A 26,979-nucleotide genomic window follows, 5' to 3' on the forward strand; every position below is an offset into this window, starting at 1 on the left:
ACCAGAAGGGATCACTTGTGAGACCGAGCCTCACATCCAGGCTCTCCCTCCCACCTCAAGGCCTTCTGGGCCGGCTTCCTGTTTCTCCCTCCTGCGCTACCCAGGGTAAATGCTGGCTTTCCCCCTCGGGCTGGTTGGGACCGGGATCTTGGGAGGGATGGGAGAAGAGATCCTGGAGCCATCCTCGCTGCTCACCATTTGGTTGCTCACCGTGCGAATGTTTCCATAACTCTCTAGGGTGCAGCACATCATTATCTACTGGAATCCGGCCGCTCCAGGCAGCAGGAAGGAGGGTGGCTCAACTCACTTTCCCACTGACTGGCCCCAGCTCAGTGGGAGCTTTGCAGAGTCTGCACAACTAGGGAACAGCTACCATGTGGCAGGCCCTGGGCTCCTAAAAACAAACGTTCCCCCACAGCTTATTACCTGGCAAGAGCTCATATCGTCTTCAGAACAGCCCTACAGGGTAGATGCTGCTGTCACACAGGTGGAGTGCACCCCCAAGGGCAGCGACTTGCCCAAGATCACACAGACAGGAGGGGACAGCGTGGGGGTTCACCTGTACTTCCTGCTCCCCAGGGGAGATGGAGCCTCGCGCTGGACCCTCACTGAACCCAGCTAATGTCAACTGTCTTGGCCCCATTCAACGTGCCCCTTCAATCAAACTTGGGGGGACAGGGTCATGACCCCGACCTTCCTTGTGGTTTCTTTCCACTAGAACCCAGAACCCTTGCCAGGCCACTGACTCACGCTGAGCTGAGCGAGGCCGCCTGTGAAGGAGCTCATACCCTCCAGGTGAATGAGGTCGCCAGGGTGCCCGACAGGTGGGAGGGTGCGGCGAGGGCCCACCAGTCTAGGAACCAGACTCACCTGAGATCCCCCCGGGGCCCTCCCGGCTCCTAGTACACGCTCGGGGCCAAGGCCGCCGCTCGGGCCGCCCTGTCTGTGCCTGTGTCCCTCCCGAGAGCCCCCAAACTCTGCGGGAAGTTCCCGGCGGGGGGCGTTCCGGGGCCCGGGCCGCGCGGGCGGGAACGCGCGGCGGCCGCCTCCTCCCTCGCTCCCGCCCGCGGCGGCGGCGGCGCTTCCCCCGCGCGGAGCGGCTTTAAAAGGCGGCACCCCACCCCCCGGCGCACTCGCCGCTCGGGCGCCGCGCGAGCTTGCCGCTGCCATGCCTCCGCGCGCGCCGCCTGCGCCCGGGCCCCGGCCGCCGCCCCGGGCCGCCGAGGACGCGGGGCGCCCCTGGCGCTGGCTGCTGCTGCTGGCGCTGCCCGCCGCCTGCTCCGCGCCGCCGCCGCGCACCGTCTACACCAACCACTGGGCAGTGCAAGTGCTGGGCGGCCCCGCCGCGGCGGACCGCGTGGCCGCGGCTCACGGCTACCTCAACCTGGGCCAGGTGAGTGCGCCGGGCTCGCGCGCCCAAAACTTTCCTGGCGCCGGCGGGCAGGGCGCGAGGGGGCGCCAGGGCAGGGGTCCGGACGCTCGGCCCGCGCGGTCGTGGGGCGGCCGAGGCACCCTCTGGAGAGTCGCCTCGGCGGGGACAACCAGGTGGCCCGCGCGAGCGCCCACCAGGCCCGGCGCGCCGAGGGCAGCTCCCCGGGCGGGGCGCCCCGGCGCGGACACCTGCCTGGCCGGGCGGGAGTGGGAGCCCTGTCGGGCGCCACGCTCTGCCAGCGGGCGCTGCCCTCGTGTCCACCGAGCTTTCGGGGACCTATGACCCTCTGCCCTGGACGGGCGGCGCGGGCCGGGGCGGCGGTGGCTCGCTGGGTGACAGGCGCACGGCCTGGCGTTTTGGGGACCCGTTGCTCCCTTGGTGTCCGCAGATCCTGGCGGGAGAGCTACCGGGTGCCTGAGCCTGGGAGCCGTTGTCAGGGAGGCTTTATGGACACAGGGGTGACCCAGCAGCCACACCGGAGCTGGAGGCTGGAGTCCTGTGTTTAAAACCCCTCCGGGCACGGGGTCGGGTGGGGGTAGTTTGCTTTATTTCTAGGCGTCTGCTGGATTCCAATGGCAGCTTTCTGCGCATTGGCTGTGTGACCTTAGGCAAGTCACTTCCCGATATTCTGTAGGGACAGTGTGTAACCTGCCAACAAGTTGTTGGACTGATCTACTGTTGACTTGTACCAAAACCCCAGCCCAGGGCCTGACCTGGCCCATGAGCCAGCGGCCCTCCGGTGGCCTCAACTGTCACTATTGTGTCACTTAGCAGGAAAGGACAAGACCTGGGGGTGAAGGCTGCATAACCCCAAAGGACCATGGAGGCAGGTCCCTGTGTAGGGGCAGTGGGCAGGGTCGACCCTGATTTATGGCCCATAGAGGGGTGCAGCCAGCTGAAGTCTGCGGGCTCCCCAGGGGACCTCTCAGTGCAATTAACAAATCTCCTACAAACTCCGCACTTGCAGGGTCAAGTGAAGTGACGAGAAAGTACCAGCTCATAACTCAAACCCCAGTTCCAGGCAGCGTTAAATTTAGTTTCATCATTAACTGTGACAGAAGCCAGCAACGTGTAGTGGGGCCCTAATCAAAATGACATTTTTTCTGTACCGTCTGTCCATCTCCATGCTGCTAAACTCAGATGTATGGCCTTCCGGAAAAGTAGCTTCTGCCGCTTGAAACATACTTCACATACTTCATTCAGGTCAGAGGGTGTCTGGAAGAACGCATCTCATCCTTTGTACATCTTTTTCTCCACTTTGACCACTCCACTCTCTTCAAACGTCCTGTGATCGAACAGTTTGCCTTTGGGGCCCTGGCTTCGTTTCTGTCTGTTATTCCTACATCTCCCTGGCTGGTGGTGCAGACAGACGGAAGGTGCCCCTTGGGCTTCCCTCCCCATTCATTGCTTCTGGTGTTGGCTAGGGGCCCCGGCCGCTGCCACACGTGGCTGCTCTGCCCAGGTGACCCAGCAGCTTGTCTTCAGCTCAAAGTGACTCTTACACTGCACGGACAATTACAAAGTGCCCGAGTTTCTGGCTCCTATAATCAAACGAGCACAGAGGAACTGGGGTTGAGCTGGGAGCTCCCAGACGCTCCCGGCGCTGCAGGACAGAAGCACAGTGACTCTCACCCCCACCGCCCCACACCCCCATCTACCATCCAGGGAATGATGAGAAACACTGGGCCTTGGGAACAAGTCCTGTCAGACTCTCTGAGTTGAGTCTTAAGCATGAAGCCTGCGGCCCTAATTTTGCCCCTGGGAGAGAAGGTTCCTCCAGCATACACCGCCTCCACCTGGGCCATTCTGGGGAGTCTCCTAGAGTACCCCTAGCTCTCTGCAGGGGACTCCCCACAGCGTGGTCACTCCACTTGGTAGGCGTGGTGCTGGAGGTGACATTCAAAGACCGAGGGATTAGTTGTTTGGGACTACATACTGTCTCAGAGGGCCACACGCACACGTGTGGGTGTGTGTATGTGTGTGTGTGACAGAGAGAGACTACTCTAGGAGGGCCCATTACTCTTTATTCCCAAACCAGCTTCTCTGCCCCCTCCCCCAAGTGCACTTCCAGTGTGGAAAAGGCTTGGAGCATTCCCGCCTGTACATATTCAATAAGAAGTCTTTCAAAACCTTCTTTGCCTTTTTCAGTCAGAATTTGTGACTCATAAATAAGACATAGATATTATTAGCTTTGATTTATGGGTGAGTAAACTGAGGTGAAGCCAGGGCTGGAGCTGTTTGTGTCCACACAGAAGTGTGTGTCGCCTCTGACAAGTGTGCTCCCTGCTCTTTGTCTCTGGCCGCATTCTCTGGTCTAAGGTCGCCTTTGTGTGACTTTCCCCAAACCCTTAATGGGCAATTAGTGTTGCTCAGGACCTGGCCGACTCACAGCCCTGCTTTTTCCTGCCCATCTTAGCGGCACTGTCTTCTGGCCTGGTGGTTTTACTTTCTTTCGCACAACTGGTAACCCGATTCCGCGGATGTTACATGATGCAGAATTAATGTAGACCGATGGTTATTTGTCTTTCTTGAATCATGGATCCCTTTAGAATCTGATAAAGGTGCTGGGTCTGCTCCTCTATTCATCATTTTATCAGAGGTCCCCACAATACACAACGACTTTAAAAAAAGGAATAAAAATTTGGAAGAGTCAGGTGTCATTTTTGACAGATGCCATAACAAACTACTTGGATAATCCAGTAGAGATTAACTATTAGATGTGATAAGAGAGTTGAGTTGGTTGTTTGATTGCCAGTAGCTACCTTTACAATAGCAACATCCAAAAAGACACAAGAAATTATAATTCACTCTAGTATAAAAGCTATTAGAGACTTAGGAATTAAACTAACAATAAAGTGGGACCTGTGGGGAGGAAATTAGAAAATATTTAGGGAAGTATTGACAAGAAGAAGGTCTGAATAATGGAGAGCGATTTTATGGCCATGAATGGGAGGACTGACTGTCACAGGCTCCCCTAACCCCCCCCCCCCGAATTAATCTGTAAAGTCAGTGCAATCTAGTTGAAATGCCAAAAGGATTTCGTATGGGAGATGCAAACACACAAATGAATTCTGAAGCTGACATGGGAGAGGAAGGGCCCAGAAGAGCTGAGAAAACTCTGAGGAGAGGAAGGGGATGAGTGAAACTTACCATGAAGCGGTACTGCCCCCAGTAGTTTGACTCAGGCCCAGTAACGGCCCCGTCCATCCAGGCTTCTATGGTAACGTGTACATATGAGCCGAGAAGTTACAGACAGATGGGGAAGGGTGGGCCATCCAATAAACAGTTCTGAGAACTGACTGCCTACAAGGGAAATAGTCAGATCCTCACCTCACTTCTCGACAGTAAATTCCAGATAGGATGAAAGACCTGAGTGTATGCAACACTTTTAGAAATAACTAGAACAGAATACCTTCATGACATCCGGAAAGGAAAGGATTTCTTAGGACACAAAAAGCACAAATGAAAAAAGGCAGAGGCTGATACATGGAAAGTTTTGTATAACAGAGATGTCATGACAGGGTTAAAAAGCAAGTAATAGGCTAGAAAAAAAGCTAACATAACAAACAGATGCGTCCATAGATTATTTAAAAGGCTATAAATCAAAAAATGCATCAGTTATCAAGACCATTTATCAATAAGAAAAAGATAAATGCCAGGTGGAAAAATGGGGAAGCACATAACTAGGGACCCGAATGAAAAAGAAACCCAAGTGGCCAGTAAACACAAGAAAGGACGTCCTGTCCAGCGTCCCCGGGGTTACGGGAATGCAGCTTGAAGCAGTCATGCCATTTCACACCTGTCAGATTGGCCAACGTGGAAAAGCGTTCGTCAAGCGTTGCCAAGGACACAGAGCCATGGGGACGTTCAAATGCTGCTGGTGGAAGTGGAGCTCGGTGTCCCGACTTGGGAGAGCAGTTTGGCAGTCCACTGTGGGGTCAGGTTGCATCAGCCAGTCCCCATCTAGGCTTCTGCTGGGGACGGGCTCTCGCACAGGTGCCCAAGGGGACTTGTCTAGGAAGGTTCACAGGCGTTTTTGAAATGAAGGGAAACACAACCTAAGTACCCACCCATAGGAGAATGGAGAAATAAATCACACCGCAGAATACCATATAGTAGTTCAAAAGGAATTAACCAGATATACGTACCTGCCTAGGGAAATCTCAAAACTAATGTTGAGTGAAAAGCACGGAGCAGATGTATGACGTGACAGGATACGTGTAAACTTGTAAAAACATACTAAGCAGCAAAGGCTTACACATACAGGAAGAGTCGTATCAAATTCTAGTTACTAGGAGCCTCTGAGAAGGGAGGGAGGAGACAGAAACTAGGGAGAGGAATGCCAAGAGTTATCTGTAGTGTTCTGATTCAGAATATACGTACAGAGGGTGCCAAAAAAATGTATGTACATGGTAAGAAAGGAAAAAACTGTGTTAAAATTACACTGATGGTAACTAACCACTTTGAGCACCTCGTGTAATTGCAGACGTCACACGTGACTTGTATTCATCCTTTGTTATTGGTATATATTGAGCATTACAATTTTAATACAGTTTTTTCCTTTCTTAAAATGTGTATACATTTTTTGGCACCCTTTGTATATAGGTGCATATATATATATATACACACACACACACATTATATACAAAAAAAAGTGCATTTTCCACTTTTATTTGGATCAGAATATTACATATGGTGGTGTATACAGGTATACATGCACATACGATGTACACATGTTTACACATGTACCCCTACATACACAGTCACATGAAATGGTAACAGGGAGGAAGAAAAAGACAAAAGCACATGACATCACACGTCATGTATTCCCGGGCCATCGGAAGCACCTCCATGGACGTACAAGTGCTATTAGACGGTGAGACTCCCCTGCTGTAGGCGTCCTGCGCTCGGCTGATCTACTTGCTAAGGAAATGGTGACCTAGGAAGCAATGCCTATAGCTGCACGTCAAGGGCGATTAGGATAGAGCTGGGCCCCGAGCCCCGGAACCCCACCTCTCAGCATCACCCTCTCCCTCTACCAGGCTTCTTTCTCCTGGGAGTTTTCAGGGGGCGGAGGTGGCCCTCACGCTTACCTATGACACGGTTACCTTGGACACCGGCGACTCTGAGAAAAGACAAGGTGTTTATGTGACAAGGATGGCAACACGCTATTCTCCCAAAGCAAATCTCAACAGCTCAGCGTGTGGCGCTTTTGGAAGTGACAGTTATCTGAAGGGTGGCTCTCAGACTCCGTACCTTCCCTCGCGTTTGTGCTTTGCCTGAGTTCTTAAGCTCATTTGTTGCTTCTGACTCTGTGCAGCAAAAGGCAGGCTGGTTGCCCGGGTCCTAAAAGATCTAAGAGCCTTAAATGATTTTGAACTTGCCTTAAATAGTTTCCTTAAAAATAGCTACTGAGTGGGGCATACCTGGCCCAGAATTTCAGGGGGGCCTGCGTAACTCACTTGTCAGAGGAGACTTGTCACACTGCAGACAGCATGTGCTGACAAGGAAAAACAAGTGGGAGCTTCAGCCAGGTGTTAAAATAATGGACCAGAATATCTTCCGACCAGAATGCTGGGGGCTTGGGAGGGTCCAGGGGGTGCCCCGAATAGCAGTCACCTGTGACCTCGTCCTCTGGTATTGATTTTCAGTCGGAGGCTGCCTTGCTTTTTTTATGCCCTGAGCCCAGAGCCATGCACACAGCTGGCCTGGGAGTGGAAAGGGAGAGAGGTCCGCGGTTTGTGAGTGAGACTGGGATGGTGGCACTTGTGTGTGTGGTGTTGCCCTTCCATTTGACACCTTTATTCAGATGGTGACAGATGTAAGTGGACAGGGCTTTATTTGAGTGGACGCCCCTTGTAAGTGATGAGTTTGGGTGCACAGAGGTGACCGAAGCCGAGCTGCAGTGCACAGAGACCAAAAGCTCTCACAGGCGGCGTCCAGGGGAGACGCGGTCAGGCCAGAGTGGGCGGCTCAGCTGACGGGTCCATTGGAAGGGTTTGAACACTAGGCGGAAACCAAGGGTGCGAATCAGAAGCATAGAGCTGTTGACAGGGTGGAAGAGCCCGAAGACCCTGCCTGAGACCTGCGTGGCCTTGGACGATGCGTGGCAGTAAGGCCCCCAGGGACCGTCACCCACTGGGGATCGTCCCGGGTCTCTTGGGTCTCTGAGCCTTGGCCTTAGTGCTGACTTGTGTGGGCTGCGTCTGGCTAGTGCTTCCCACACTGGTGCTCTCGCTGCTGGAGCTTTGCGTCAGCCCTGCAGGCAGGTGTCACCAGACCTGTCCAACCACAAGGAGACCTTAGGTCCAGTGACATTTGATTTGCTGCAGGTCCCACCTGTGACTGACAGGCCAGGGCCACTCCCACCTGCCGACTCACCTTCCACATCCTCCCCTTTGGCAGAGGGGCCTCATCCCTGTTTCTCCAGGGAGTCCATCAGGCAGGAAAGCCTCTCAGCTCTCTGCCAGCAGCCTGTTAGCGCTCGTGCCCAGAATAGTCGCTACTGGCTTTTTCTCTGCAGGTTGAAATTTACACCTCTCCGTATTAGAGGGGACACCCCACCCCTTCTGGTCCTCCTACAGTGCCACACGGAGTTGCTCAAACTGTGCACACCGCCAACTGGACTGGTCATCTTTGCTGCAAACCCATCCCCTGTGTGGCCCTGTCTACAGAAGGGACTCCACGCCCCCAGTGCCTGAGCTCACCTGTGTCCCTCTGCTCCCATGCCCCCATCTGGTCTGTAACCGACCTGTGTCATCGCCTGCTGTGTGGCTCTCGTGTTCCTGCTGCTGCCCAGGCTGGCTGGCTCTCCATCACCTCCTCCCTGTTGATGCCGCTGCAGTGCCTCCTCCCGCCCCCACCCTGCTGCCCTCTGCCCTGGCCGCACTCCAGTTCTGAATGCTTTCCTTCCTTCCAGGCTCCCTGGCGCTGCTCTTTCTGCCCAGGATGGCTTTCCCTGTCTACCTGATTGAACCATCTCCGCCCACACTTTCCTACCTTCCTCCCTTGCTGTTTGGAGCCGCGCTCAGCGGCCAGGCCCCTCCTGGGTTTGTGCTGGCACATGGGACGGACTCTCCCTGTGAGGCCATAGCTGGCGTCCAGGTCAGCTCAGCCACAGATGGCATGTGGCCTATCCTCTCCCTGTCACCCAAGGATGCTTCAGCCTCCGTGGGGCCTGCCATCCCATCACGTCCCAGGTCTTCCCAGGGTCCTTGTGCCTTTTGAGGACTTTTAAGACCTGGCACCAGGCGTAAGGCCCTCCGTCCAGTGCTTCGAAAGATAGGGGATGAAGAGCCGTCAGCTGTCAGGAGGGAGCCTCCGGTTCCATGGGATAGGATGGCAGCTCGGGTTCCCATGGTAACCAGCCCATCAATGCCCTTAGTGTTAGGACGATGTCACTGCGGATGGGAAGAAACAGTCTCATTGTCTTCCCTTGGCCGCTTGGGCACAAACCAGCTGCATGCGCAGGGTTCGACAGCCCCTGACAGCCAGTCCTGATGTGCGGGGCTGCCCTGCTCCTGGGCCAGACAGGGGCCGTCAACGCCAGCTTCCTAACCTGCTGGGGGGTCCCTTGAATTCCTGCCACTGGCTGACGCCAGTCACTTGTGGCCTAATTGTTGGGTGAAACCTTCTTCTCAGGGTGAAGAAACAGCCCTGAAGCTCTGCATTCACCACGGGGCTAGACAAACCCGTGTCCAATCAGTCAGGTTTTTGAAAGAGACCTTGATTTCCAGAATTTCTCCCTTGTGTTTCAAAACACCCTGCCAACAACGCTCAGAGATGCTCTCCTGTGTTCATTCAACCAGAACCTTCTGTTGCCCACAGAGGGTCCAAGTCCCTCCTGATGGTCTATGTGAGGGGCTGCATAGAGCAGGCGGCAGCTGGCCTGGCCCTGGCCATGGACTTGGGGCTTTTTAACTGGTAAGGAGAGGGGCTGGCACAGGCAGAGGGAAGGTGGAGACGGAAGGGGCACCCTGGAGACAGGTGGGGGGTGGCGGCTAGTCTGTAGGAAGCTCCCTTCTTATCAGGTCTCTGGCCTGAGGTTTCACTTCAAAGGCTTATCTATGAAGAGGGAAGGCAGCCAGAGGCATTCCTGCCTTTGGAATCTTAAGAGTCTCAAGGGCAGGGAGCTTTCCTTGGACACTCTCCCCCAGAACCTGCCAGAGCCCCGTGGGTCTCTCACTCCAGGAGGAGAGCGAAACCCTGTCCAATCAAACACCTCACAAGAAAGCTGGAACCTTGAGAGGGCAGAGGGGGTTTCATGAGGACCCAAGGATGTACAGAGAGTGGCACAGCCTTGTTATAAAATAGTTATAAAATTTTTATTTTTCTTGGTATAAAACAAAATGAAAACCTCTACAAAGAGAATTTGGAAAACATGGCAAAGAACAAAGAGAGGTATAGAAATCTTTTATAATCCTAGCACCCAAAGATAGTTTAATGTCACTATTAATGTTTTGAACTGTTCTTTATTGTTTTTTTAACCTCTGCGTGTGCACATGTGTATTTGTGTATGTGTGTGTGTGCATACATTATCTGCGTATATAAGCATCCACCCCCCCTTCCGCACGAATGTCTTGTGCAAACCGAACTGTACAGTTTTGCAACTTGAACCTCCCAAGTCTATAACTATTCTATGGCATAATCTTTAATGGCTGCTCAGTGCATCATTTAGTGGCTGGTCCATAACTTTCTTAATCTTTCCTCTGACATTTAGGTCAGTGGATTCTTTGTGACTCCTTGGGGAAGTGGATATTGCTGCAGCTGGTTTGGAATGTCAGGCGGGTGGAGAAGTGGGAGGTGTTCCGTCACCACCCCATCTCCCACCAACACGCCTCGTTCCCCTGGTTACGGCGTCCCATCACATTTCCCCGTCCTACGTCACCAACCTTACAGAGGGTCCCGGACTTGCTAACGTGTGTTCAGCTCGACGCATAAGGATTTTATTGACTTTTTTTTTTATTTCATAAAATTACACGCAGAGTATATAAATATTCTCTCATTGTAAAGAATTCAGTGCAGATGTAAAAAGAGGAAAAAATCCTTCCCTCCCTCATCCCATCCCCAATTTACTCCTTTCCCAGGTGCCACCACTGTCCACACATATTGTCCTTTTTCAGAAACATATGCGCATATACATGCAGAGGGTGGGGGGGTTATTTTTTACATAAATGGGGTCGTGCTAAACCACTTTTTCTGCCCTAGCTTCTCTTAGCTTAAAATGCGTATTGGAAAGCGTTCCACACTAGTTCTTGGAGAGCGACCTTATTCTTTTTAAATAGTTTTAAGCCATTTTGTGGATGTGACATATTTGTTACACTGTTATCTATTAATGTTCATTTGATTTGCCTCCGGTTGTTTCTTCTTTCTTTTTTGGTATTATAAACAATGTTGCCATGGTCACCCTCATCCACGGGCCTCTCTGCGTATGTGTGAGAATTTCTGAAGGATACATAATAGCAAAACCAAATAATCATTATCATAATAATAATCACAGACACCTACCTGGCCCTTATTATGTGCCAGGTAATTTTCCAAGTGCTTTCATAGTGTTGGCTCATTTAATCTTAGAAGCCCTATGAGGTCGGTGCTAGTACTATCCCTATTTTACAGATGAAGAAATCAAGGCACAGGGAGGTTAAATAAGTTGTCCACAGTTGCACAGCTTGTAAGTGTCAGAGCCAAGGTTTGAACCAAGATGGTCTGGTGCTAGAGATGGGGCAACTTGAGGCAGAGTGTATGTGCCTGTTATGTCATGTTAGGCATCGACAGGTGGTTCTCCAGACTGGCAGTGCCAACTGACCCTGCCCCCAGAAATGTAGGAGAGGACCCTCACAAGTCTTAGCTAGAAATCGTCAATTGTAGTGTTTGCCAATTCTTACAGGTGACAATGAAATCTCATAGTTTTCATTTGCTCTTTTTTCTGATGACTATTAAAGTCAAATGCCTCTTTATACAGTTATTAGTCATTTTACTTCCTCTCTGAATTGCTGATTTATATTCTTTGCTTATTTTCAATTGTGCTATCTCTTTTTATCTTAATGATTTGTAGGTGCTGTCTCTATATGGTGCATATTAAACTCTTGTTTGTGAATATATTGCAACTCTCTTCCCTCATCTGTCACTTTTCTCTGAACACTGTTCAGAGGGTTTGTTTTTTGCTTCTTTTCTGAAGTACAACCTGCAGGTCCATTTGTTTGTGAGGCTTTGGGCTGGTCACGCGGTATAATTCAAAGATGAGCAAGGCAGGGACCCTACAACTATCAAGAACTTCGGTAACTATTGCAAGAGGAGGCGTGAAAGTAGTATAGAGGTGGAATGCAAATGCTTTCGGGTAACAGAGGAGAACAGGGCTGATTTTCACCTGGGAAGTTCAAGGAAGGTTTTGTGAGCCAGACCTTGAAGGGTTCACAGGATTTTCTAGAGCAACAAGGAGCAGGGAGTGGGGTGTTGGCAGGTGGGTCACAAGCAAGTGAGGGGAGTCATTGGCACCCCATTAGGAAACAGCTCTTGATGGCTCAGGTGGACAGACTCCCACGGAGTGGTACTTACAGAGCAGCGTAGGGATTGGAACCAACAAAGGAAGCTGAGGCACCTGGTAACCAGGTGTGGTGGGGCGCTTCTACCCACCTTGAGCTGAAGGGACAAGGAGAACACAGGGTTAGCAGAGCCATGGGAGCTGGAGACCTGGAGGACGCAGCTTCTTGCTGGTACCTCCCATTGGCCGAACCCTCAGGAAGCATGGCCCAGGTGGGGGTGTCTGGAGGGGCCCAGGGCAGGCCAGAGATGGGAGATGGAGCGGCACAGGAAGGGTGAGGAGATAGAAAAGTTCTGGCCATGTGAAGATCTCAGCGAAGACTGGCTGTCATTAAAGAGCTGAGGACTTTATTTGCTGCAGCTTTTAGTCAGGAGCGTTTATTGGGTGCAGGCTCAAAGCCTGGCACCGTGCAAGGTACGAGTTGCAAAGATAGGTCAGGCTGGCTGTGCACCCAGTGACACGTGCCTCGGCGCCACTTTTAGCTTTCTGTGTGTCCTCTCGGAGGGTCACAGCAGTGCGTGTGGTTTCCGCTGTGTTAGTCCTCACGTACCTGGATCTATGCCTCCTTCTCCCGGTCAGAGTTTATTTAGGTGTGTCTGTCTGAGGACAGATTTTAACACAGAAAAACAAGTCCATTTCTGGCCACCATTGCACTCGGTCTAACGTGCAGCGTGATCTGCTGTTTTCTTAAACAAACAAACAAAAAACCCTACTTGTGTTCCTCTTGATAAACCCTAATTTCTGTAAAAAGAAACGAAACATTATTTCTATGCTGCTATCAAAGTAACTGCTTGTGACTGGGTCCATTCTCAGGCTTCTAACGTACATCCTGTCTCTGAATTTCTCATTTGCAGGAATATGACACTTAGCCATGAACCAGAAGCAGGATTTATTCCGGTGGCGTAAACAAGTTTACGTACCAAAGACTTTGCCAACTCAAGACCCTCACAACCCTTCACTTTAGCACAAGATACAAAAGCCCATTTGTGGGAATGGATGCTTTCTATTTTCATAGTTTTGTGTCCTTTGTGCAAAATGAACTCATTAGTACTTTCTAGGGTTTTTTGTTTTTTTGTTTTCAAGGAATGTGGTTTTCTGCCTTCCTCTGATATCTGGCCACACCAGGAATATTGTAAAACCAAACTGATTCCTTCGCACACTAAACAGTCTATGCATGCCAGCCTGACCCCAGAGGTAGACGTGAATTGGCCACCTCTGAAGACCATAGTTTGAGGGTCATGTTGAAGGGCCAGGACTGACCACCCCACATGACAAGCTGTCTTAACGGCATTCCTGTCCCGACAGGAAAAACACGTCCAGAACCTAACCGGGAAAATCTTTCCACTTTCCGTCTTGATCGTCACTTACAAAGAGCCCGGTCTGTGTTTCTGTTTACTTCTTGTGTCACGCGTTCAATGGCTGCTTAGCACTAGAGAAAATCCTGTCTCCGAGCCAATTTGTTTGTCTTCCTGAAAGTTGGTTTTACTTTCCAGCAATTGGGTCCTTTCCTGAGGTTAGTCACTTACAGAGCTTTGTACTTGGTCTGTGCTGACCGCTGTGCCAGCCTGGGTTCATTGTTCTGCCAGCAGCCGCCCAGCCGGCCTAGGTCTCCAGCACCCTGACCTCCTGGGGGCGGGGGGTTGATGACCAATTGCTGGCTGTGAGAGCTGTGTCTCCCCCCAAAGGCCGAGGAACCTTATCTGAGCATTTGCTGCCACTTTTCTCCCCTCGGTGTCTGTGTTTATTTGCATCGTGTGGTCAGATACATTGAGTTAGGTTGCAAGTCTCAAGCAGGGCTGTGCTTCGGTATGTACCCTGTGCACAAAAGTGATGCTCAAAACTCTTTAGGGACAGTGGGTGCAGCCTGGAGGGAACAGCCATCTCCCCAAACCTGCCCAGTTCATTCTAAAGGATGCGCCTTTTCTGGGAGGTGCACGAGTGTGGAGCCAGTTTGATTTCTGTGACAGCCTTTCAGAGAAAAGACAACATGTTGACTGCTGACCAGGCCCTCAGGTGCTGGAGCTGTGGTTTCCCCAGGGTCATGGTGCATCGATGAGAGAAGCAAACCAACAAGCACTTCCATGGGTCAGAGCATGTCACTTGTCCCCCCGCTGGGTTCTCAGCAACCTGGGGCCCGCCTCTGTTTGGCCTTTTTTTACCCTAGAGGATTATGGAGTTGCCTGGGGTCGTTCAGCGTATTTGTTACCATTTTAAAAGTTTCTTAGGTCCATCAGTAGGAGAATGGATAAACAAATGTGACATAGTCATATAATGGCCACTCTTTACTGAGCATCAAAGAGGAATACATGACTCGATGTGGGTAAATCTCAGACGTTCCACAGAGTGAATGAAGCCTTGCACCGAGGAGCTTCACCGTTTATAGAAAGTTCTAGAAGAACTGTGGCAGAATAAAAACTAATCTATAGGACGGCTTCTGGGAAAACTGGGGTGATGGTTGTGTTCTACATCTCAATAGGGGTTTGAGTTACACAGGTATATACATTTATCACGACTCAAAAAATGTCTAATTAACATTTGCTCATTTCACCCTATGTAAATTTTCCTTCCAAACAGGAAATCTGTAAGCAAGTATTGAACTCTCCATTTATAATGATGTGTGTGTGTTGAATATTTAGGGAGAAACGTACTGATACTGCCATTTACTTTGGAATGCTCCACAAATAAGATGGGCTGACGGATGGATAGATGGAGAGAAATGTGGTCGGTGGTTGAGGGCACAGTTGAAGTGGCCGCTGTGTGGGTGTTTGCTGGGCACGTCTTTCAACTTTACTGTATGTTTGAAAATTTTCGTACTGAAATGTTGGGGGGCAAAGGTTCTTAGGGTTATGGTGGGGCTAGGAGAGATTTGGGGGGAATCCCTGCTCTCTTTGGAGACATAATCCTAAATGTGTGTCTTGGGGTGAGGATTGGACGTCTAGGGCTTTAATGGGGCGAATGATGTCATCAGAGAAATCCCCATGCAATCTGGGCTTGGGGGCATACGCTTTTTATAAGGTGTGTTCTGGGGTCACACTGGCATCTGAAAGGATTAGCGTGGCTCCGGGAGCCCCTAGCTTGCTCATTTTTCCTGGGCAGAAAGAGTCAACCCTGGGGAGAAGTATCCCAATAAATGTAAATGAGCGGTGTCTTGCAGCTTTGGGACCTTCCTGCAGAGGAAAGATAAGCCTGCAGCCGATACCCCTGGCAGGCCGGCCGTGGGAGTCTGGGTTGCGTGCCGGCTAATTATCTTCTCAGTCTTGCTCTGCAGCATGTTTCTCTACTTCCACCATTTGAATTAGTGACTTTTGGTAGAATTTTCAGCCTCTCTTAAATTGTCGAATTGAAGACCGGGCCCAGCAGCCACTCTCTACCATCCTAAGTCCAGCCACTGTGTGACCCGGGGGCTGTCCCAGAGCAGAAGCAGCAATGACAGCCATCAGACTCCTAGTAGGAGAACCTCTGCCTGAGAGGGGAAGCCCCGGGTCTGCTGGTAAATTCAGGGCATGTGCGAGAAGTGGGGGTAGGGAGAGGGGAGAAGAATGAAAGCATTATTCTACAAAGCTGCTTTTATTTATAGATTCTCCTAATTCTATTAAAATGAATGCCGGAGGGATATAAAACTTGGAACACGTAACACATAATAGCAATGAAAGGACGTTAAGCTAAAATAGGGAACAATGGCAAAATGAGAAGAGAGTCTTCGTATCAGAAGGAAGATGGGACATTTTTCTGAAAATCATCTTGGAGCCCACAGTCCAGGGAAAGTGAGAGAAAATAAGTCCATGGTTAGGAGAGAAACATAAAATATTTCATAATGAAAAGGAGAAAGAGTGAAGCTGGCTCAAAGGGAAAACAAAGACAGAGAGTCCACTTATTACATTATAGAGACAAATAAATAAAACGTCGTCCTTGTAAAAGGAAGTCAAGCTAATTAGTTAGTGGGCTGTAAGAGGAGTTGGCAAAATAAAATGTATTAAATATGATCAAATTTGTAAACAGGCATATTTGCCTGCTCTGTTCTGGCAGCCGGCAGTGCTTTACTTCCTGCGTCTAAAACGAGGGATTTCTGATTCCTGAGATAGCACATTAATGGGACAAAGCACCACATAAATAAATAGCCACTTATAAGAGAAAAACTGGACTCAAACGGATGCTTTACAGTAAATGAGTTGATAAATGAATGAGAATTCCTGAAAGTAAGGTGATTAAACACACATACTCAAATGGGAAAGCAAGAGAATTACCTTCTGAGATGAAAATACAATGAACTAAGGCATGAAAGCAGGTCCATCTTTTTACAGCCCATAATGTCACCTCTCTGTGCCTCAGCCCTTTCTACTGAAGAATGGAAGTTGCTAGCACGTCTCACAATCAAATGCTTGGAAGAGGGCCAGGCCCGAAGTGGACACTCGAGGGTGTGTTACCGCTGATAATGTAATTATTGTCAACATGCTGATTATTAATACCAAGAGACAGGGAAATAACATAGCCTGTCCAGTTTGCGAGCCCCTTAACATCTCTGGATGTCAAGCCATGCATTAGTCTGTAAAGCATGATTGTAATAACCGCTGGCCAGGTAGCATTCTCATCTGGCTGTTGTATCGCAGTGTAGACTTAAACCTCTTGGGGACTGAAAGGGATGGCCATTATTAGTGCAGATGTCACGTGGGCCTCCTTAATGACAGACACTCTGAGTAGGGCCTCCGTGTGGACGCCTGGCACTGTCCATGCTGTGACCACCGGCCTAGGGCCCAGCTTCGGTAGGGACTTTGGAGAAGCCATGGAAAGCTGGGTGTTTACAGAGTCTTGGAGGCACAGACCACCTTCTGATGTGAGAGCTAAAATCTGAAGTGATCGCATTGTGGCAGTTAGATTAAACCAGGAATCTAAAAGCTCCCCTCTGAGAGTGGATGGTTTGTGTCCTGCTGGGAATTAGTACACGGTGTGCCACCAATTTCAGAGCATTGTCACAGGAGCTAGGGATGTGTTCCGAGGCAAAACCAGGACATGGCAGCTTAAACAAAGTGGGGTCCTTTTTTTTCCACACAGCATGTCTAGAGATGGGCCCTCCAGGGTTGGCGCTATACCTGGTACTCTGCCGTGCTTAGCAGGGAGGTCTCTTCTCATGGCCATCGCCGTGTGGCAGCATGGTGGTTACCACACCTTCAGGCCTCATGTCCAAGTTCCAGGCAGGAGGCAGGGCTGGGGACAAAAGATAGAAGAGTGAAGGCCTTTCCCTTTCCATTCAGGAAGGGTCACCTTCCCCAGGGTATTGTGCTGACACCTGTGGCATAGCATTATGTCCGTGGCAATGCTAGCTGCAAGGGAGTCTGAGAAATCAGGATTCTGTAACTTCTGTCGAAGAGGCGGGCAAGGAGAAAGGGTTGGAAATAGAAATCAGCCAGCGACTCTTCATGGTGATTAGTCCGCTCACTGTCTGATGGAGGATAGGAAGGAAGGAGAGCGAGAAGAGAGAGCCTTGTGTGGTTGTAAGACAGAAACCACCTGTCAGTGCTGCTCCAGCTTACGCAGCCATTCAGTGAGGGGCAGACTCTGACCCAGCTGCCGTGGGGAGCTCACAGGGGGCCAGGACAGGCCAGCTGGTCTCAGGACTTGCTCTCGAGCAAGGGAAATGCCTGATGGGTGGCAGTGATAATAGAGGACTGGGACGTAGGGAACCACTTCCACTTCCCAGAGGAAATAATGAGGATGGTGATGGTAAAGACGATGAGAAAGATGAGGATGGTGAGGCTGATTATGTTGGTGACAGTGACAAACTCTTACTGGTCCAGAAACTGCTCCAAGTGCTTGATCTTATTTACTCCTTACAGCCGCCTCAATAAGTAGGTGCCTCTTCCGGCCCCCTTGCGACAGATGAAAAGATTGAGGCATGGAGAGGTTAAGTGACTTGTCCAGATCAGAAATGGCAGAACCTGAGCTGACTCTGCACTTATTTCCCCTCTGTTGTCTTTAAAACATGTTATTTGATACAAATGAAACATTTCCCATAACGCACGTGTTTGTTATAAAAAACATAATATAGAATTTGGGAAGCTACCACCCAGTCCAGAAACTAGACACTTACCAACATTACCTACCTATGCCTCTTCTACCTTAACCACTGTTAAAAGATAAGCTGAGGCATATTAAAAAAATTTTTTTTTATAGTAAAAATTTTAAGAATTTATCTGAGCCAAAACCAATTTGAATCGGGCAGTGCCACTCCGGAAGTGGTTAGGAGTGTCCTGCCAGCAGGAGCCAGACTTTTATAGAGAACACACAGAAGCAAATGATTTGATTGGCTGTAGCTTACGCAGCTGCCTTATTTGGGAAAAACCAGTTGGCGCTTTGTGATTGGGCGCCCTTAGGTTTTGATTTTGTAACCTTGAGGCATTTGGAGGCTCAGATTTTGATTTGCTTAGGTAGGCGGCTAAGGCGTTAGGGCCACCTTGATCTAAATGCTTCCTCGTCTAATTAATACCACCCTGCCATCACCTGTCCAGCGCCTTAGAGTGTCCACTGTCCAAATGGTGTGTGTGGCACAGGTGTAGGTATGCGTAGATTGTACATTGCTCAGTGTTGGTTTTGAGCTCCATAAAAATGATATACTGTGTGTGATGTTCCGGGACTTGCTTTTTTTTTTACTTCACGTGTTTTTGAGGCTCAGACACGTTGTAGCTACAGCCCCAGCTTAGCTGTGGTACATTTATTTTCTCAGGTATGGCACTATTTATTGGCTGACACAGCACAATGTATCTATCTGTCCATTCTCCTGACAGTGAATGTTTGTGATTTTTATTAACATTGCTGCTAAAAAAATAACCAGCCTGGTATGTGAGGTCTGGTGAGTATGTGCTAGAGTTTCTCTTGGGTAAATGGGATGGTTGGGTTTATATATACCACATACCAACCGTTTGGCATGACAAGTGTGACAAGTGGCATTTCCCAGTTTGTAAATTTTTTAAAACTTGTATAGGTGTCATCTTATTAAAACAGGAGTTAACTTTTACATAATTATATGTGTCAATCTTTTCCATTTTAATAAGTTTTATTAAGATGTAATTGGCATAGGATTCATCTAGTTAAAGTGTACAATTCAGTGTTTCGTATACCGTGTTTCCCCGAAAATAAGACCTATCCCGAAAATAAGCCCCAGTTAAGATCGTCAGCCAGACAGATGCATTTAGTACGTTATGACGATGTTCCAGAAGATGACATGACTGTATTTGAATAAATGTAGATTGTTGTACATGCAAAAATAAGACATCCCCTGAAAATACGCCCTAATGCGTCTTTGGAAGCAAAAATTAATATGAGACCCAGTCTTATTTTCGGGGAAACACGGTCATCGCATCTTCATAGAGTTATGCAGCCCTCACTACAACCAGTTTTAGAGCACTCCATCACCTGGAAAGAAACCTATAGCCCTTCCACCCCACTCCCCCAGTCCTAGGCGGCAACCAAGCTACCAGCTGTCTCTGTAGATGTACCTATCCTGGACATTTCCTGTAAAGGAATCATACAGCATGTGGTCTTCTCTGTGACTGGCTTCTTTCACTTCGGGTGTTTTCAAGCTTCCTCCATGTTGTAAAATGTATCACTACTTCATTCTTTACATTTCCAAATCCTATCCCACCCGGTGGATACACCAATGTATGGATATTTTGTTTGTCCTTCCGTGGACATGGATGTTGCTTCCCCCTTTTTGGCTATTATGTATAATGCTGGTGGGAACATTTGTGTGCCAGTGTTGGTGTGGCTGTATGTTTTTACCCCTCTGGGCTTACATCTAGGTGTGGAAGTGCTGGCTCGTAGGTAACTATGTTTGACCTAGTTTAAGAAACTGCCAGACTGTTTTCCGTAGTGGCCCCACTATCTTACAGTCTCCTCAGCAGTGTATGAGGGTTCCCGCTTCCTCGTCACATGTTATTGTCTTTTTTTATTGTACCCTTCTTAGCGATCACTGTGGGTGTACGAGGCGGGCTAGCCCGCCTGGGGGTTCTTACGGTCAGTCCCACCTCTGGGGTCTCCAGAGCAAGGTGGTGATGGTTTCTTTGACTTGCGGGCATGGTAAGCCTGTCAAACACGTTGAGTTTTTGTAGGGTGTTTTTTTTTTGTTTGTGTTTATTTTTTGATCTTCTATCCCCAAGCCTTTCTCCCTTGGCCGAGAAAAGCCCCGTGCACAGCTATGGTTATTGAACACGCAGTGGCACGCAGAATCACAGCCACAGAACAGCTGGTCATAAATAGCCAGGATTTCTTGAGGAAAAAGAGCTCTTGAGGAAAGACAACCTGGGCAGGTAGGGTAAGGAAATGAAAGGGAAGGCAATTTGCTTGTTTTCCAGCTGAGGCAGATGGGAGGAATTGGGTAGAAGCTGACAGAGATAATGTGGTCGGAGCCCTGGCGTGTTGAGTGATGAGATCATCACTGAGAAGCTGAGCTGGTGTCCGTCATTGCCACTGGGGAGAAATATAACAGAAGGAAAGTCTTTGAAAGGAACTGAGCTACCCAGAGTTCTGGAGCCTTTGGTGGAGCACGGGCTGGGATGCTGGGTCTGCTGCCCCAGTCGGAGAGACTGAGGGGGGTACGTGTTATGAAGTTCAAAGCAGGGCATGGTCCCTGGAGAAGGGAGATGGTCCCCAGATGGGCAAACTCAGCCAGGAGACTTGCTCAGGGCTGCCCCAAGGGCCCCCCAGGGAAGCAGGTCACAGGGTGACCCAGGCACTGAGGGTAGCCCCACAGGTGTATTTTATTTAGACTAAAGTGTTTCCCAAAAAAGGGACTCATCATCAGCATTTAAACACTGAGAAATTTCAGCTAGGAATTGGAATTCCTAGCTTTTCTTGAAAAACGGGAAGAACCGGCCCCTCCCAGGACGAGGGGAGAGTGACCACAGAGTGCTGGTGTGGCGAGGCCTGTGACAGACGGTCCCTTTGCCGCACCCTGCGCCCACCCTCCTAGCAACATCTGGTAGAAATTGCGTTGGGTGAAGGTGGGGGCAGGGCAGCGACAGGAACAAAGAGCAACCCAGTCATGCCAGGTCCTCACTGATGCCCCAGCCCAGGAGTCTCCTGCGCCCTCCGAGAGCAAGTAGGTGACTGTCACATTGCGAGTCACCTGACGAATGGCTGGACCCAGTTCCACCTGTCTGGGGGACGTGTCCTTGAGTATCTGTCCTTGAGAGTATTGGAAATACTGGTCTCCGCTCTCATAAGTGGTGACCCTCAATCAGACAGAATGTCACAGACCCTAACAAGCGTCTTTCTCACTCAAAGCGAGTTTGTCTTTGCAGACTTGTGAACGACAACGCAGGAATTCATTTTACAGAAGCAGAGGCCTAGAACCTCCAAGAATGTTTCAGCCTGGAAGCCATCATATTGCACAGCCGCATTTGATAAGAGTTGATACAAATAAAAAGGACGCGGAATAAAAAGGAGTTCGTTTCAGGGCCCTGAAAATGCAGGGGTTTATCAGATGTGGGAGAATATTGCGTGCCCAGACGGGCGGGGAGGCCTGCGTGTTCCTGAGTAGCCACAGCAGAGCCCGGCTCCTGCCCCCACACGCCCCCGGGCACAGGCCTGCCAGCCAGGCGACACCGGTCACTCAGACCTTTCTGGCTCTGTCTTGTGGGATTATTTTCCTCATTTCTTCGCCAATGAAGAAATACACTTTTTTTTTTTTAAATCGAAATCAAAAGGCAGATGGAATTTGGTATCTATTATAACTAACTTTGCACCTGGCTTTGTTGTTTCCCCACAAAGCAAGATGCACGCTATTCTTTAATTAGTAATATGAATGAAGCTGCCTGAATGACAGCCTGCCGTGTGCCAGGCTCCACGTAGCCCTGTCACATGCATGGTGCCTCGTTTATCCTCCCAGCAGCCATGGGCGGTGGGGTCCTGTTACCCCCACTGCATGGAAAGGGAAATGGAGGCTGAGGGAATTTAACGAACTTGCCCAGAGTCTCTTTTCTACGAAACAGGAGCTGGCATTCAGATCCGGGCAGCCTGGCTCCAAGACCCAAGGTGACAACTTGGAGTCCCAGTGGAGTGTCCCCTGAGGTCCGTGTAAGGTGATGACTGGGGTCCCTTTGGGGCCACCTCCCTGCCCAGCCTCTGATCTTCTCTGGCCCCATGTTTCCTTGAAAACCTGGCAGAGATGTTCTCTCCACGGTGAGATACCAGCAGTGTAGAATACGGGACCCGGCTTCTGTCTTAGGAGGCGTTGGGGCAGATCTGAGCACCAGCTCCCATTGGGCCTCCCTCACCTCACTCCGTGGGACTCAGCCCTGTGGGGCTCTCCCTTGGAGGCGGGTCCTGGCCCCGCCTAGGCCTGGCTGGACCCCCCACGTGTGGAACAGTCCCCAGCTCAGGAAGCTGCTCAGATTCTTGTTGAGAAAATGCGGAGGGAATGGGCAGCTACCCAGCAGGCAGTGTGGGCGTCAGTAGCAGTAAACACACAGGGTGACCGCAGAAGGACTGGTGACGGTGGCTGGGCCTGCGTCTGGTCCCTGGTGACATGCACCCTGTCATCGCAAATCACAGGCAGGACAAAGGGCAGAGAAGAGGATGGTGTATTTTCTCCCGCTTTCCTTTCAAACAATGACTCCCCGCCGGCAGGTTAGAGCTTCTGAAGTTTTGCTTTGAATATGAAAGTTCTGTCGGGACTTTTTCTTGCCAAACATTTTGCATGAAAGGGACAGAAAGAAAAGCTGCTCCAGCTCCTCCCAGGAGAGGCTAGAAACTGAGGCCAGCGAGGGGGCAGGGAGAGGCAGCTACCCGGGTCCCCTGGCTCCTTGGCACAGCAGCTTGCATGAAAAGCCCCAACTGCCACAGTCAAAGGGCTAACGGGGAAGTAATTGCACAAAGCCCTGTTTTTAGTGGACAGACCAAGACGTGCTTTGCAACCAGGAAAGGGTGTCACTCAAGTTGTATTTTTCCCAAGCTTCCATCATTTTAATAATTGTTAATACCTGAAATAATGGCAGCTGCCTCATCAGTACCTTCTTCATTTTTCATTACGAGCTTGGGGTTGAGTCACAGAGGCCAGATGACAGCACATGTTTCTCTTAACGTCTGTGTTTAATCAGCATTGTTGAGCTTGGGCACTAGCGCAGTCGCACTCGTGTTTTCTGTGGTGTCATAGAGTGGAAGCTGCCTGTCTCAGTCGGGCAAGCCCCCCCGAGAGGGCAGCTCGAGAGGCTGGTCACGGGGCAGCCTGGCCAGCAGACGTTCAAGGCTGTCGCTTGGCATGGGCGGCAGGACCAAAGTGAACCTGGGCTGTTTCCAAGAACATGCCATGTCCTCCCTGGTGTCTTTTGGGCGACACAGGAGGGGGACGAGCTGCTTGAAGCTGGCTGCACTGTCTCCTCCCACCTCCAAATGCCACTGTCCCTGGAGCGGAGGTCCCCAGCACCCTGAATGACCCAGGAGAGGAGTCCACTTTAGGAAAAGTGAGGAGAGAATGGAGAAAAGATATACTTTTTAAATTATTATGATGATGGGAAAGTATCCATAACAAAATTTACTCTCTTCACCACTTTTTTAGTGCAAGTTCAGTGACAGTAAATACATTCCATTGTCATGAAACCACCACCACCCATCTCCAGCACATTTTTATCTTCCCAGACTGAAAGTCCATATCCATGAAACACAAACGCCACTTTTCCTTCCTCCCCCAGCTCCTGGCCACCAACCACCGCTTTCTGTCTCTGTGAATGTGACCACACCGTTACCTCACAGAAGTAGAATCCCACAGCATTTGTCCTTCTGTGCCCGGCTTATTTCACTCAGCACAGTGTCCTCAAGGTTCTTCCACGTGTAGCAAGTGGAAGGATTTCCTGCCTTTTAAGCCTGATTTATACACATATCCCATTGTCTGAAGGACCCCGCCCGGCTTATTCACTCATCCATCCATGGACATCGGGGCTGCTTCCGCCTTTTTGCTGCTGTGATCTTGGGTGCACAGAGTGTTCGAGTCCGCGTTTTCACCTCTTTGGGGTATAAGCGCTGTTTATTTTTGAAAGTGGAAATGTCGAAAATTAATTTCTCTAAAATGCTTTTCGGTTTCCTTTGGGGTCACTGCTTCCACATCAGCGTGTTTTCGGTATGAAAGTTTGAATTTTAAACATTTCTCTCACAAGGACAGAAATCCCTTTCAGTGTTTCCAAACCTGGCGGCCTGCTGACCTTCCTTTGTCAAGGAGCCCCACGCTGCTGCCCACGCTTTCTGGGGAGCCTGGCAGGGGCGTTGCAGGAACCAGCTGGACCCCACCTGGGTTCCGTGAAGGGTGCTCTTGGACCCACCTGCCCAAGTGTGCTGTGTCCGGCCACTGGTGCTGAAGGTCATGGTCATGGTCTGTCTCTTCCATTCACATGCCGAGACGCTCTTTGCTATGGGCAGATCTGGGCACGCCCCAGAGCTTCTCTTCTCCAGCGAATTTTCCAGATGAGACTTCCTGAGGATAAGACTAGCCCCACGCGTCTTCCATACTCAGAGGGGAAAAAGGAAACAGCGGGCCTCCTAGTTTGAGGAAAGTCTGAACCATCCCGCGTTGCGAGGCCGACGGGCTACCTGCAGCCTGCAGGCGTTTTGGGCAGGCCACAGAGGCAGATGACGTGTTCCAATATTAAAAATTATTAACATGTTAAACACTTGGGAAAGCTCAACGTGAATTGGGAGTGTCGGCTTCTCTGGAAGAGTTCAGGAGACCTGGCAGCCCTGCGTTACCCGAGTCTCCACCCACCTGCCTCCTCCCCATGTGGGCCCTGTGGGCATCGGGTACCTCGCCCACCTGGGGAGCAAACACATCACAGAGCACAGGGAGCAGACACACCTAGCGTGGACCCATGAAGGGCTGGGGTGGGGGGCGCTGGGCCTGGGGCACGTGCGGGCAGCCTGGGGGGGACCCAGGCCTCAAGCAGCCCTTCACCCCAGGGGTTGTCAAGCCTCGAAACCAACCCTGTTGGCTTTCTGTCTCTTTTGCAAAGTGGTTTGTGGACCCCATGGTTCTGCTTTCATGGGAGGAGGAAATGGTGGCAGGGTTCCAAGCGAGGACCGATCTGCTGTTGTGGGCAGAGCTAGAAGAAGACGCTTTCAAAGGGTAGGCACCACTTCAATTCTAGACCCTAAGTTCTTGGAGCTTTACTTGGGAAATGGTAGTGGTGGGGATTCTGGGTCCTTTGTTGCATTGCAAGTCAGAGATCCTTTTTAAAAGAATTAGAACCAATCACAAACTGACCAAACAGTTGCAAGTGTAGTACACACTTTTTCTGAACCACTTGAGAGCACGCTGGGGACCCGCGTACATCACCCCTCATACGTAGGTGTGTCTTTCCCATAAACAAGGACAGTCTTTGCAGAACCGTCCTGCAGCTGTGGGCAGGAGACAATTACAGATGCTACGGTGCCACCCTCTGACCCTCATGCCCCAGGCACTTGTGCCAGTGGTCCAACCATGGCTTTACAGGAAAGGGTCCGCTCAGGGTCAGGTGTTACATTCAGCCATGAGGCTCTTACAAGAGGGAGGGGAGCCAGGCGCTCACCTTGTGCGCGGTGTACAAGGGGAGACCCCAAAACTCAATAATCAAGATAAATAACATTTTAATGCAATATTTAAAAGTTTTTAAATTAATCCATAAAATCCATGATACATAAAATAACAGAAATTTGAATAAAGTCAGGTTCCAATACGGCTTCGCATGACGCTGTTCTTTAGCCCCGTCTCCCTTCCCCGCCCCCGGCCTGGAGCAGTTTCCTGCTATCTTCCCGTTGGGGACTTTTGCCCTTCCCGGTATCAGGCCAGTTATGTGTGGAATGTCCCTCCATTTGGGTTTTCTGCTGTTTGCTTGTGACAAAGTTCAGGTTCTTCACTGTGACAAGTCTCACAGAAGTGACCCGGAGTTCTCACTGCATCTGACCCCATGGGCCACATTTCAGGGACCCCGTTGCTGGTGACACTTGTGGATCAGTTGATTGAGGGGGTTTGCATGGATTTGTAAAGTTTCTTTTCTCCCCCTTATCAATATGTTGTGGAGTACTTTGAAACTAGGTAAAACTAGCCTATCCTATAAAACTTGGAATTTATGATTAATTATATTTATATGGACTCATGCTTTCCTATCTTATTCATGGATTATCATCTATAAGAGTGATTATTTATTTCGGTGCTCAGCCTGTCCCTGGTTTGGCCTATGGGTGCCCTTTTGCCATGTCTCTAGAGTTTTTTTGAGCCGTCTCTTGCTGTCTGCCCAATCGTGGTATCACAGGTGCCTCTAGTACTTTCCTGCCCTAACCCTGGAATCCGCCATTTCTCCAAGGAGCCCTGGTTCCTTTCAGTAGGAAATGGCACTTAGAAGCCAAGACCTGATGAGCTCACTGCTGTTGGGGAGTCACTGCTCACAGGCCTTTCCAGTGGGAATGATGGAGACATGTCTGTGTATATACATACACACATGCACGTTTAGTTATCTGTCTATCCATCCACCTCTCTCTCTCTCTCTCTCTCTCTCTGAGGTCTGACAGTTAAGTTCATGAACTCATCCTAGAAAAAGTGCTACATGACTCATTGCTGAATATCACTGTGGTCACCTTCAAAGTGCTCCCCTTGGGAAGCTATGCACCGACTCCAGCAAAGCAGTTTTGGAACTCTTTCTGGAATGGCCACCAGAGCTGTCACCGTATTACCCTTGATGTCCTGAATGTCATCAAAATGTCTTCCTCTCAATATTTCCTTTATCTTCGGGTAAAGGAAGAATTCATTGGGGGCCAGATCAGGTGAGTAGGGAGGGTGTTCCAATACAGTGATTTGTTTCCTGGCTAAAAACTCCCTCACAGACAGTGCCGTGTGAGCTGGTGCATTGTCGTGATGCAAGAGCCGTGAATTGTTAACGAGAAGTTCAGGTCGTCTAATTTTTTCACACAGCCTTTGCAGAACTTCCAAATGGTAACCTTGGTTAACTGTTTGTCCAGTTGGTACAAATTCATAATGAATATTCCCTCTGATATC

The 26,979-nt window shown here is 50.1% G+C and overlaps 1 protein-coding gene across 2 annotated transcripts in view; it reads left to right on the forward strand.

Moving 5' to 3' along the window:
- Positions 1 to 1,136: 1,136 nt before the first annotated feature.
- The window catches only part of PCSK6 (proprotein convertase subtilisin/kexin type 6), a 126,907-nt gene continuing 101,064 nt past the window's right edge, over positions 1,137 to 26,979 (forward strand). For both annotated transcript variants that reach the window (XM_074318149.1, XM_074318150.1), the window contains exon 1: positions 1,137 to 1,393. In XM_074318149.1, the coding sequence (XP_074174250.1) occupies positions 1,169 to 1,393 (225 nt within the window). In that variant the 5' untranslated portion in view covers positions 1,137 to 1,168. The remainder of the gene's footprint in view (positions 1,394 to 26,979) is intronic.

The sequence above is a fragment of the Rhinolophus sinicus genome, linkage group LG13, assembly GCF_036562045.2.
Source record: "Rhinolophus sinicus isolate RSC01 linkage group LG13, ASM3656204v1, whole genome shotgun sequence".
NCBI lineage: Eukaryota > Metazoa > Chordata > Mammalia > Chiroptera > Rhinolophidae > Rhinolophus > Rhinolophus sinicus.